General features: G+C 37.6%; 1 protein-coding gene across 1 annotated transcript; it reads right to left on the bottom strand.

Annotated features, from left to right (window-relative positions):
- Window positions 1-1,351: 1,351 nt before the first annotated feature.
- LOC133879633 (vesicle-associated membrane protein 727) lies at window positions 1,352-13,652 on the bottom strand. Its single transcript, XM_062318270.1, has 6 exons — window positions 13,462-13,652; window positions 12,652-12,908; window positions 12,366-12,564; window positions 12,160-12,280; window positions 1,789-1,851; window positions 1,352-1,704 (listed from the first exon to the last, which is right to left on the bottom strand). The coding sequence occupies exons 2-6, from the start codon at window positions 12,839-12,841 to the stop codon at window positions 1,561-1,563; spliced, it is 717 nt and encodes a 238-aa protein (XP_062174254.1). The 5' UTR covers window positions 12,842-12,908; window positions 13,462-13,652; the 3' UTR covers window positions 1,352-1,560.
- Between the last annotated feature and the right edge of the window lie 616 nt (window positions 13,653-14,268).

The raw sequence follows: 14,268 nt of genomic DNA, 5'->3' as shown, positions 1-14,268 counted from the left end.
TTCTTTTTTTTTTTAAATAAAAAATAAGAAATAAGAAATAAGAAATAAAATTTTAGTTTATATATATATTTTTTAATTTTTTAATTGAAAATTGACATGTGATAGGGGTATTATGGAGATATTTCGTCAAAATGAACATTTTTTAATGGTTTGGTAGTTTGGGGGTCAGAGTGCAAGTCTTGGTAGTTTAAAGGGTCATTCAAAGAAATGATGGTAATTTGTGAGACTAAATTGTATTTTTTCTTATTTATTTTCTCCGTTATGCGTGCAAGGGATACAACTTCTGAAAAAGATTAATTAATTTGGAGGTTTAAAGTTGGTTTAAAGTTTTAGTTTTTTTTTTTTTCCTGTTTTTGTTGGGTTGAGTTCTATGCCTTAAGCTCTTCACCAATTTTCAATTCTAGTAGAAATGATGGTTGTGTATGATTCGTTCCAATCTCGAAGGTTGACTGGACTGTGGAATGTTTTGTTGGATTTGTATGAGATGCCCAATTTATCAGTCTTCCACTTGAGACGGTGGCGGCTCCTAAAGGAATTTTAAGGTCGCTTCACCACCCAAAAACCCACTTGAAAGTGAGGGGTGATTAGCCCCCACCCCCTAAGTGAAGGCCATCTAAGGATTGGTGGCCCCCATCCCACTCAACCCTTTTGTTCTATGTAATTTTTTTATTTTTTTTTGGATAACACAACAATGACAAGACATCATGTTGACAAGTGTGACATTCATCTTGTTTAGCAAATTACACAAAAAAAAATTCAATTTATTTTTATAATTTTAAAAAACAATTACAAACAAAACATTCTATTTTTTTTTTCTACTTTTTATATCATATCAATAATTTTTTATTACTGTTTAAATAAAAAAATTCACTACAATACAATTTTTTTTTTTTTTTTTTTTTTTTTCACTTTACTCTACAAATTCTTTTTCTTTATATCACATCTATCACATTTTATTAACTCTAAAATTAACGACCTATTATTCTGTTCAACTTTACCAAACAATGGCCATTATAAATTGTTCACATGACAGATGGACTATTAATTCTTTGGACAAGTTCATAGAAATACCAATTTAAAACACCGAAAAAACCCGAGGAGACAATTGTCAAAATTGAAAACTGAATAACTACATTAAAATAGTGAAAAAAAAAAAAAAAGTACTAGGGAATAATTTTAATATATTTTTTTTCCCAAAATAATTGATGAAAGGTGATGCATCTTTTCGTAATTCACCCATTGCACTCGAACCGAGTACTGGGGAAAACAGGACTCGCACTTGCTGACAGAAACAAACACTTGTAGAAAAAGTAAACAACTTCTTCAATTTTTAAAATAAAACAAAAACAAGTGCTCAATATATAGACTACATCCATTGATTATTTATGAACAGATTAGTAAAAACATACGGTAGTACAGAGGTTTAATTGCAAGAGAAGACAGGCAGTAAGGTTGTAGGTTCCAGCATCAGTCTCCATATACATGAACAAAAACAATTTGTACACCAAATACAAAAAGAACAGAAGTTACTGCTGAATACTCCGTTTTGCTTTTCCCCCATCAACATTTGAAACCTCGACAGGCAATAAGCCACAGTATGACAATCACCACGAAGATTGCTCCTCCAACCATCAGCTTCATTTGGAGATTCTGCAGCCACATCTTTCTTCGAAGTTGCCTGCCTTGCCTCTGGAAGCTGTCAGCCTGGATCCAGAACAAAAATCCCAACAAGCAAATGAATCAGATATAAGTCAAACATTCTAAAACTGAATGACCGATGTCATATACCTGGAACTGTAAATTCTCTGTTTTATCAACCAAAAGTTCAATCCTCTCCCCACGATCCAAAACCTGCATTACAGCAAGTAAAGAGGTTTGTTTAGTCACTTTAGTGGATAAGTTTCATGTTCACCAATAAAGGTTTTTCATGGTCCAATTTTTCATCTCAAGTTCAATCTATTAGAAACTTGTGTTCTTAGTTTAATCTCACGTTAAAAATTAGATTTGGTTGGCTGGTCATTTTGTTTCCCTCAAGAGTGTGCATGTGTGTGTATCCTTCTTTATGCTATCCCTTCTTATCGATTAGGCTATTTCCCTCCAGTTCAAACATTTGCAAAGGTGTTGAAAACACAAAACGTCTCCATCAATTCACATGAATTATAAGCAAGGGAAAGAGCATATGAGGTAGTGACCAAACGAGCCAACGTACAGTTCGATGGCAAAGAATCAGACATCAATGTCAGATAAAAGCTTGACTGCCACAATAAAATTCAGGGAATTGAAGTTGCAGTTAGATGGTTTAGTCAGAAGATGACTACTATCTTATTTGCTTTGAGACAGTAGAAATATGTGGTCTAATTTTTACTTATCAAAAAAAAAAAAAAAAAAAGGTGGTCTAATTCATTGGCCACTTTTTTTTTTTTGATAAGTAATGCAAATTTATTAAAAAAAACAGCGTAAGGCGCCCCTAGTACACACAGAGTATACAAGAAGCAACAGCTTCACCACTGACCCTACACAAACAGCCCACAAAACAACACAACCCTAACCACCTAAAACTCACACCTCTCAATCTCATCCCACCTCCTATGTTCCTCATCAAGAGCAGATAGGAAAGCCACAGTTTTATCCTCTTCCCCTTTGTCCCCGGACCGTATTGAAGACCAAAACAAGGACCACTCCATAGGAGAAATGGCCTAGGAACCGCATGTAGAGTTGAGAGAACTAGCTCTACTAGAACAACCCCCTCCAGAGAAACCACGATCTGCCGGAGGAAGAGAGGATGAACTCGATTTAAGAAACCCCCGCCTAAGAAAGCCTACATCTTTGAGTTCCCCTTGACCCACCGTCGACTTCGGCTTTCTCCCTTTACGCTTGTATTGAATCAATGACTTCGACGTGGGCTCTTTCACGGGAGAGAAAGGAAGAACCCTCCCTATCGGCGAGCCCATCTCAAAACCCGCACCCGCCTCAAAAGAAACTGGATGAAAATCCCCCGCCGAAACCAGCCCAGTCTCTGCCGGCGGACCAGCAGGGTCTTTGGTAGAAGTAGCAACCGTGGACGACATTACTGAAATTGCTAAACTGGACGGAGCAAAAGTCTTCTCCGTGAGCAACTTCTGGGTGAAATTGGGAGGGAGACGTGGTTTGCTCTTTGCTAGCCCGCACTGCTTAGTCTTCTTAGAGAAGGGCAAACATCTCAGCCTCCTGGAATCAGTCCGCATGCGAGCAAAGGAGGACCAAACCCCAAAACGTCTAAACTTCCCCAAACGTCTAAATAACCAGCCCAAATCCAAAAAGCCCATATTCGGTTTCGGCCCAAAAGAAATCCTACCCAAATGCGTTGGACGCCTGCACACCCGATCCAGCCAATCACCAACAGAGTCGAGAATCTTCTTGAAAAACCCAACTTCCTTCCCTGAAATGTCACAATCCCACTCGTGATCACCCACTGAGCACATCTTCCTGCACCCTCTGCCACATCGATCCAAGGAGCCAACGTCGTCGACTGCAACCCGAGTCTTGGAACACGCTAGATGGTCCTTACCCAACGGACCGGAAGAAGAATTCTCCATAGCATAGCAATCGTCCGCAAGGTCTTTACCCAGAGGACCGGAGAAAGACCTCTCCAAAGCAAAACAATCCACCGCCTGCCGAAAAGGCTCCTGCTCCCGGTCCAGTGAAAATATCTTCTCCGTCTCGCACCAAACCACCGTTGCCGTCTGAACACGAGGCCCACCACCAACCGACAAGCGCACCGCCTCTGCGTACGACAATAAACCCGCGACCTTGCCCAACCTCTTCCTCGGCGGGGCGCCACTAGAAGGATACACCACCGAGGATCCAAAGAAATCCAGCACTTTGCTTAGCTCCCCAGAAACACGCTCCCAACCCCGCCCGTCACGGCCTTCAGGAAACACAATCATTCCTCTCCGGCCACCCACATCGAATACCGCCACCACCAAGAACCATCCGGAACTATTTCCATCTTTCCGAATGATGGTCACCTTAGAACCCTCCCTGAAATATTTAACAAGGTCCTCGGAGTCCGGATTTTGCAACACCTCTTCCACCATCGACAATAACCAAGCAACGCAACCCGAACTCAGCTGAACCCGCCCTGAGAAATCTTTCCTCTTCTCCACCACCCCCAACACAGAAGTTCCTTCCACTACCGAGAAGATGAAGGACTTAGCCTCCACAAAAAACCGGTTCTCCATACCCTACCACACTCGACAACCCCCGACGGGGTTCACAACAACCCCGTCGACACGCCTCACATGGCTGAAAAACCTGAGAGGCGCAAACTTCCCAAGAAATGTAAATAGCTTTCATCCCGCATAATTTCTTTTGGAAATGGAAATAAACTTCATGGAAAAAGTATACATATCCCCCTCAAACTACCACTCAATTGTCAATGTCCCCTCCAAACTACTAATTGTGTCAATGTCCTCCCTCAAACTACCAAAACATGTCAATGTACCCCCTAAGACCAACAAAAAGACAAAAATGACTATAGATTTTTTTCAATAAAACAAAAATGTCCTTATAAATTCGAAAAAAAAAAAAGAAGTAAAACTAAAAAAAATAAAAATTAAAAAATTATTTTTAAAAAAACAAATTAAAAAAATTAAGGAAAAAACAATTTTTTTTTTTTTTTTTAAAAAAAAGAAACGATTTTTTTTTTTTAAAAAAAAAAAACAAATGAAAAATAACTGAAAATTATATAGAAAATTTTTTTTAAAAAAAAAAACAAAAAAAAAAAAGAAGAAAGAAAAACCCGTTTTTTTTAAAAAAAGAAAAAAAAAATTGTTTTTAGTTTTTTTTTTTTTTTTTTTTGTATAACTTTTTGTTATTTTAGATTTTTTTAAATAAATTTTTCAGTTTTTTTTAAGTTTTAATAATTTTATGAAGGGTATTTTTATTATTAGGGGGGTCATTGACATTTTTCGGTTGTTGAGGGGGGGAGATTGACACAATTGGTAATTTTTTTTGTTGGGGGGGGTATTGACAATGGAGTGGTAGTTTGAGGGGATTATGTATACTTTTCCCAAATTTCATTTTTGAAAACGAAAGATGATTTTCATCTTCACAACAAAACAGCCCATAAAAAATTTAAGTAAATCTAACACAAAACTCAATCATCTAACTAATCTCAAAAACTAAAAGCTCTCAACAAAAAATTTAATTTTTTTTTGTTTGATATGTAAAAAAGCTCTCAACAAAAAATTTGATCTTTTGAAGCCGCATCGGACTTAAAGGTGAATTTGGCTAAGACAAATTTGGTTCCTATTGGGCATGCAACTCAAGTGCGACGGTTGGCCCGAATCCTAGGGTGTGGGGTTTCCTCTCTGTCGGTCAAATATCTTGGCTTACTGTTGGGAGCCTCCTATAAAGCTAAAGCATATTTGGAATGGTGTTATTGAGAAAGTGAAAAATCGGTTGGCTAGTTGAAAAATGATGTATTTGTCCAAGGGTGATAGGGTTACTCTTCCCTATTCCAGTGTGTTGCTAATTGTATTGAGAAGGTTCAACAGGATTTCTTGTGGGGTGGGTTAAGTGATGAGTTCAAATATCACCTGATGTGTTGGTCTAAGGTTTGCTCTCCAATTTCTGAGGGAGGGTTTGGTATCAGGAATTTGATGATGTTTAATTGTGCTCTCTTAAGTAAATGGTTGTGGTGCTAAGGGCTTGAAAGAGAGGCTTAGTGGAGAGTAGCGGTAAACTCTAAATTTGGTAGTTTATGGGGAGGGTGGTGCTCTCTAAAGTTCGCATGAGTCTTTCGGGTGGGATTGTGGAAGAATATAAGGAAATGGTGGGATAAACTTTCCAGCTTTACTAGTTTTGTAGTGGGGGATGGGTCAAAGATTAGCTTCTGTCGTGACTGGTGGTGTGGGGAAACGACTCTAAAGGAAGCTTTTCCGGTTTTATATGGTCTTGCACGTAAGAAGAACGCCTCTATAGCGGATAATTTAGAGTTTTAATGAGGCTCCAACCAATGGAATGTGAGCTCTACCATAGTGGCACAGGATTTGGAGGTTGATAGCTTTGCCTCTTTTTTCCAAGTATTGCATTCTAGTAAAGTGAGAAGAGGATGTGTAGATAAGTTGTGGTGAAATTCATCCAAAAGAGGTTTATTCAGGATTAAATCCTTATATAGCTCTTTGGCTTGTTTGGAAGGTAGCAGCTTCCTTTGGAAGAATGTTTAGCGGACTCAGGCTCCTTCGAGGGTAGCCCTTTTTGGTTTGTTGGCGGCTCTAGGGAAGATCCTCCCTTTGGATAAATCTTAGGAGGCGGCATGTCATCATGATGGACTGATGTTGCAAGTGCAAGAGGAATGGAGAATCGGTAGACCACCTTCTTCTTCATTGTGATGTGGCTTCTACTATTTGGAGTGTTCTTTTCAATTGCTTTGAGATGTCCTAGGTTATGCCTAGACGTATCATTGATTTGAATGCTTGTTGGTGCTCCTTTGCCAAGGAGCGTTGCAGTGTGGAAAATGGTGCTTACGTGCCTTTTTTGGTGTTTATGGAAGGAAATGAATGATAGAAATTTTGAGGATAGGGAGAGGTCCATAGGGGATATTATTTCTTTGTTCTTTGAAGCTTCGTATCTTTGGTCTGCGGCATATGTGTCTGCTTTGTCGATTAATTTTAGTGATTTTTTTTCTTTGTTTTACTCTTTTTAGTTAGCTGATTCTTTTTGTATACTTCCTGTATACTTAGGGGTGCCTTACACTTTTAATGAGATTAGTGTTATTACTTATAAAAATAAAAATAAAAACCAACAGAAGCTATACAAGAACATTACATCATGAAAAACAATTTGATGTAAATTACTATAACCATAGGACCTTCATTATTTCATGCAGGCCCCTCTCTTACTATCAACAATTGTTAATAATTCCCATAACAAAAATGGACTTTAGTTTTCACATAACACTAAATACCTGTATCTACTTTGCAAATTTACGCTACCCAACTAAAGAGTAATTGGTGTTTAAACTTAAGCATTCGCAGAAACAAGTGAGCTTTCTTTGTGTCTCTACGCTTTCATTTTGACAGAAGGTTGCAAGGCTCTCATTTTTCATATTTTACCATCTTATATAGCAAGTCCTTAAAAAGATTAAAAAAAGAAAGAAAGAAAAAATCTTCCTCTGTACTTCTAAGCCTGAATTGGAATGTGCTAACAGCATGACGTGGAAACACCACACATTCACTTAAAAAACTTCAATACCTTTAATGATCCTAACACATTCACCTTCAGAAACAAATATTATTCTTATCAATTTTAAACATACAAAGTCTAGATATGCACTTACACTAATATTATAACAGTGTCTCTGTTCTTGGTTTGACTAATTAAAGGCACATAGTTTCAATATGTCAACGCGTTTTTGTAATACCTATGTGGTTAGCTCATCAGAGCTCATCGCATAGTTACCAAAAGAAGCAAACCTGGCTTGCCAAGCCCTGAGCTTCAATATGTTAATTCATTTAATTTTTGACATACTATAACCAAAAACTAATGGGAAGATTTCAGCAACCTAGCCTGACAAAATGTGAGATTTGTTTAAAACCTTCAAACTGAACTCAGCATCCCAGGCCCCAGATAATTGCCTATCAATGGCAGTGGTAATTGTCAATTTAGCCAAAGAAGTTCAGAGGATACAGGTCAGATCACATATTGGTCAAGAAATCTTTAAATCTAGCATGTCAATGATGACTCTATGCCAACTACCTACCTGGATGAGAGCCATAACTTATTTTACCCTTCAAACCATTCAATGCTATTCAGTTGACCTCATCCTTCCCAGGATTTCTCATTTCAATAAAGGTTAGCAAAGAAGGCTAACTTGAGTCAACAAAGTAAGGATGACCTGACGAGGATATAGCTTGCTAATCTCTAAATGTTTATACAATATAGCAAAATAGTTTTCACCCATTCTGTCCAAGCCTATACCAATGCAGCAGATGGTACAGAAGACCTAGTTTCAGTAAGTGTCTTTCATTTTGAACAGCCTCTATTATTATTCTTTTTAGATTCCGACACAGAAAGATCCTTCATAAAGAACGACATCAACTAAACCAAAATTATTCTCTTGATCAACTGATTAGGGTTTTTCTTGGATTTATGTATATTTTTGGTGATTTGTGTATGGAAATATGATTAACATGGATATTTAGTGAAATATTGATCGAAGATGATGGATTGAAAATACTGAATGTATTGAAATGATAAGAGCAGCTTTGAGAGGTTCAATCTCCTGGGTGATGATTTTAAATACCACTTGGTGAGTTGGGAGAAGGTTTGTAATCCTATTTCGAAGGGGGGGCTGGGCATTAGGAAGTTGGTTCAGTTCAATCGAGCATTGCTAGGTAAATGGTTATGGCGCTATGGCATGGATAGAGATGCTTGGTGGAGAGTCGCGGTGGATTCCAAATATGGTAGTTTGTGGGGGGGGGTGGTGCTCCCGAGAGGTGTCTGGGGCACATGGAGTAGGGTTGTGGAAGTTTATAAGGAAAGGATGGGAGAAATTCTCTAACCTTCTTAGATTCGAGGTGGGGGATGGGAGCAGAATTAGATTTTGGCATGACTTGTGGTGTGGGGATTCAATTCTGAAAGAAGTCTTTCCTGATCTCTTTGGCATTGCTCGGGTGAAGGATGCGTCAGTGGCCGATAATGTGGAAAGCGTGGGAGGGTCCACTCATTGGAACGTGAGCTTTGTTAGAGAGGCTCATGATTGGGAAGTCGATGTTTTTTCCTCCTTCTTCCAGGCACTGGGCGATACCAAGGTGAATTTTGAGAGGGCTGATTGTCTCAAATGGGTTCCGTCCAAGAAAGGTCTGTTCGGGGTGAAGTCATTTTTTGGTTCTATGATGGGTTCTGGAGGTACGTGGTTCCCATGGAAGTGTGTGTGGCGGTCTCAGGCTCCCCAGAGGGCAGCCTTCTTCACTTGGTCTGCAGCTCTAGGCAGTATACTTACCTTGGACAATCTTAGGAAAAGGCACATTATTATTGTGGATAGATGCTGTCTGTGCAAGAGGGATGGGGAATCAGTGGACCATATACTTCTGCATTGTGACTTAGCCTATTCTCTTTGGAACAACATCTTCTCCCGCTTTGGTATTTCGTGGGTCATGCCTAGGAGTGTGCGGGACTTAGTTGATGGTTGGTGGAAGTCTGGGAGACCGCGGAGCGCTACTACATGGAAGATGGTACCTGTTTGTTTTTTTTGGTGTATTTGGAGAGAGAGAAATCTTAGGCATTTTGAGAACCTAGAGAGCTCCCTAGAGGAGGTGCTGGAGTTATTTCTCCATACATTGTATGTCTGGTCGATGGCTTATCTGTACCCTTTATCTATCAGCTTTGCTGAATTTCTTGCTTCTTTTGCTCTTTCTAGTTAGGTGTTTCCTGTTGTATACTTCTAGTGTACGTAGGGGCGCCTTACGCTCTCAATAAAACTATCATTATTTATCAAAAAAAAAACTTTCTGCCCATTGGGTCTATTCTTATAGATCCAATCAGTTACAACCTCCTAACTGAATGTTCGGCTGTTTTCTAACAACCAAAACGCATAAAAGCTACATATAAAATGCAAGACTACAATTAGAGGATCCACTAACCTAATGGACCCCTTAAAAGCCCACTAACCTAATAAACCCCATTAAAGACCCGCTATATTATATCCCTTACATCAACATATGTATATATACCATATACTAGCCCAATAAGGTCAAAGATAGGTTTAATCACAAAATTAACAAAAGTCAAGCCCTTAAATTCATTTAGAATGAACACCCAACAAGCATTGATATGACTAAAATTGTCATAAGCAAGAGATAGAGAAACTTTGTTTCATTAAACAAATACACCCAAATGCATGATAGCACAAAGAGAAATGCTCTCGAGACTCCGAACTGAACTTCCCCAAGATGAATCTTGACCACCTACCATTCCCAAAACAAATACCATAAAAGACTAGAACTCATACCCCATAGGGCAAAGCAGAGGGGAATGTAATACTATCTACACCTCCCTATTTGTATAGGCAATATCTACATGAAATCTCTCACTCCTATTTCTTAAGTAGTACACCATCAGAATATTGTCCCTAGTGGCTGTCCAAGCAGAAGGGACCACTTTCAAAGGTTTCAAAGCACCCACACAGCCTAAACTGGGAATACTCCCCCAGCCTTTACCATGAATATTCACATACAAATACAACAAAAAACTCCACTCCAATCACCCTTTGAGATTGAACATATCATATACCCCCACTGTTACTTTACTATTCCAAAAACAAAAAGGTAAAAAGCTGAATGCCCCAACCTGACTCGAATCCATAACTGAATATCAATCAGGCAATATTCATTGAATCCAGGAATTGAAGCTTTATATGAGCACCACTAAACCACTTTTCACCAAAATGATTACCAAAAGCCATCTCCAACCACAAAGAAAAGTCCTCTTTTTGCCTCTTCTAACCATTTCCAAACACCCTTCCATACTCTATACTCACAGCACCTCACTCTATTCAAGACCACCTTCAAATATCTCTTCCACAAATTAGCACTTTACCAAAACCTCCAAATCGATCCACCAAGCAACACTAGATTATTATCCCCACTTGCCAAGTTCACGAACCTCCAACTTCAAGGGGTGGTGGTGACATTCTGTAAAAACAATAGAGAATTTTTATTGCACCACAATCCAGTGCGAGAGAGAACATGAAGTATTTCACATCATGTCACTCAATACTTCGGTTTGTCTTCTCATTAGCACAACAATGATGCTTGTAGAGATTAATGATGGTTATAATTAAACCTTTTTATACGAGGGTGGATGCAAGCAGAGCTTTCAATGCAAAGGCAAATGTGTAACACATTCTTAGAGTAATGTATCCTTTAAAACCTTCAATGCATAGCATGTTTTAATTAAAAAAACACAGTATCCTTTAAAACATTCACTGCATAGCATGCTTTAATTAAATGACTACAACATGAAATAGCTAGAAAGCAGGAAATTACAGGAACAGAGTTAAACGGGATATAGAAAGTGTTGAGGCACAACCAACAAGTCACAATCATTAACCTTTCAAAAACAGACCAATCATCAAGACTTGGGAGAACAAAAGGAGAAAAATATAGGAATACTGGAAAATACAATTAAAGATGATGTAGAGAATATCAGATAACATAAACAAAAGTTCACAAGCTCGCTCAAGAAAAATGATAGATTAGATAGTGAAACAAATAAAAGGCAAAGATGAACGATACAAAGATCATATTTTGCAAACCCAAAGAAAAAAACAAGAGAAGAAAAGGTACCAGTAGCATTTGCATTAAAATATTTTTCTTTTTGATGGGAAAGAGGAGCAAAAACATTCTACAATGAATATTGAGCAGCAAGAAAAAGGCATACTCTATAGATGCATTTCAGGAACTTGAACATCATCTCATCTCAAACAAAAATAAAACCTGTAACAATCTGTTGTAGAATCATTAAAACCTAATTTAGAATGAACACTGAGCATTTCGCCTCTGCAAACCGAACCAGGGATTCCATCTTAAATAGCATAACCATTATAAAGATTCACAAAATCTTATGCATAGCAGCAAGCTACTTGTTCAAGTATCCTTTCAAAGAGTTGTCACTTCATGCCTTGGACCAATAAATTATCAAAAAAAAAGAAGAGAAAGTTGTCACTTCATGATAATGATGTCTGTTTAAGAAATCTGAACAATTCTCAAAGGAAAAGGTAACAAACAAGCTTTCACTAAAATTTCAGTAACAGCAAGACAGGTCTACTTAATTCTGATGCTTTCTCCACTGAACCAGTCAGGGAGATGTTCCTTAATATCTCCAATCCCCCACCCACCCACCTTCAGACAAAAAAAAAATCCAAAAAAAGAAGAAGCAAATAAATGAACAAGCCTAAACAAATAAAGTAGTACCTTTCACAAAGGACTGGGATCATGTTATATGTCTACGGCAACAAGGTAAGAGCAAGCATCAGTGTAGAGATGTATAAGTTAGTTGCATTTGCTAATAAAAACTAGAAGGTTCCTTATATATATATATATATATATATATATCTTCTAACACTCTTCATAGCTATCCATTACTGTATCACTCAACAGCTAAGTAAATGTGTACCTTCTCGATATTGTCCATCATAATGCCCTTGACCTCAGTTATTTGAGCCTTCAATTTGGCAAGCTTAGTCATTTCTTCTGGGTGGTTCATACAGTAGTCCATGTGCTCCTTAAGCCTTGGCCTGGTAAACAAAATCACGACATTACAGGCTAGCAGAACATGATACAGAAAACATAAAATTCAAACGTAATCAAGCATATACTCACCCAAATTCTCTGTCAAGATTGTATGCAATGCTAAATCGGTCTTCAAATAGATCATCCTCATCGTCGTCATCCGCAAGCGGGTGCAGGCCCTCATTTTTTATACTTGCCCCATAACGCTGCTTAAAATCATCCTTCACCCGTTCAAGGAACACGAAAGGCACACTCCTCCCAACCGATTCATCTGCAACAACAAGAAAAACTGCACGCCCAAAGAATCAAACTCAACCACAGATGTTTCAATCAGAAACTAAAACCAAATTGGCTACAACTTTTAAAAGACCAATACCAAACCCATTGTCGAGGAGGAAGTTAAACGTGTGCCCATCACATGAGTATGTGTACTTGCTGCTATTGGAAGGCAGCTTCTGCAAACACTGAACAGCAATGGTACTAAAGTTCCCCGAGTATGATGTATGCTCTGCTAAAACAACGGTTCCTTTCGCAGCAAAGCTATATATTAAGCCTCTCTGACTCATTTCAGAATTATAGCTTCAAACTTGTTGAGACACAGAGATTCCACCAGTCCCTCGTTGCAACAGCAACCTAACCAGATGATAGAATCCATAAATTAACCAAAATCCCAATTCAACTAAACAAGAACACCAAGATCAATCAAAACCTAGAATTTAGTTTAACTTCTACTTACGAATCACCACATAGTTCATGCAAAGATGAACACTCAAGTAGCGTAAGAAAAGCAGTTAGTTACAAATTCCAGAAAACTACACGAAGGATTCGTTTTGGTTCCTATTCCTAGGAAAACGTCATAAAGGAAAATAAATTAACATTTTCGAACCCTAGACAATCCAAAAAGTCCACCCAAATGAGCCTAACACAACCATTTTGACTTCGGTGAAATGGGTTTTTAATTTTCTCAGCATCCAAACATAGGGTAATGGAAACTGGAATCAAGACCCAAAAATCATTCTTAAGTTTATACAGAATAATCAACAGGAAGAAGCAGACTATTAAATTCTCGATCCGATCAAGAAAAGTTAGGGATTGAGAAACAGATGCAAGAATGAATTTACTTTGAAGATCAAAGAAAAAGTAAAACCAAATTTCAATTTGAATCAGAGAAAGAAAGAGAGAGAACCTGAAGAAATTGGAGATGCGGAGGAATTACTTCGCGTGTAAGACTTGGGGTATGGTCGTTAGTTACTGAGGCGACGTGGTCGATGTGCTCTTTAGAACGTGGAATTCCAATCGGCTTTGAGTTTAGTCTAATTGCTGATCTTCTCACTGGTTACAATGTCCTCTACTTTTCGTTCATTTACTGAAGTTTACAAATAATTTTAGAGAAGATTGAACCATAAGTGATTGTAATTCGCCTAAATTATAAATTGGCATCAAAATTAATTTAAAGACATTTTAATTTGATTAATTTACAAATTGATCTATAGATTAGATTTTATTAAAAATTTTGATAGATTCTACAAAGCGTTACGTCAGTGCCAATAAAATGGTGACATGTGTAGATTATAATAATAAAATATAAATAAGTAAAATTTTAAAAATTATTTTAAAAAAATGAAAAAAGAAAAGGGGTGGCCACCCAACTTTTTCTCTTTTCAAATATTTTTTTTAAATTTTATTTATTTATATTTTTTTATTATGATCGACAAGTGTCGTCATTTTATTGACGCTAACATAATGCCTAACGAAATCTGATAAATTTTTTAATAGAATTTGATTACAAGAGCAATTTGTAATTTAGATCAACTACATGGATTAATAATACAATTTTTTTATAATTTTATTTTTTTTTAATTATTTTTTTTTGTAAAAACAACTCATACATTAAAAGAGCAAACGGTTACAAAGTTCAATAGGGGTGGGGTGGGTTCTCCAACTAGAGGCCCAAACCAAATAAGTAGTGTGAAAAAAGTAAACAGAAAAGAAG

This window comes from Alnus glutinosa, chromosome 10 (assembly GCF_958979055.1).
Source record: "Alnus glutinosa chromosome 10, dhAlnGlut1.1, whole genome shotgun sequence".
Taxonomy (NCBI): Eukaryota; Viridiplantae; Streptophyta; class Magnoliopsida; order Fagales; family Betulaceae; genus Alnus; species Alnus glutinosa.
The sequence above is the reverse complement of the archived record's forward strand: the minus strand, read 5'-3'. Positions and strand labels throughout refer to the sequence as shown.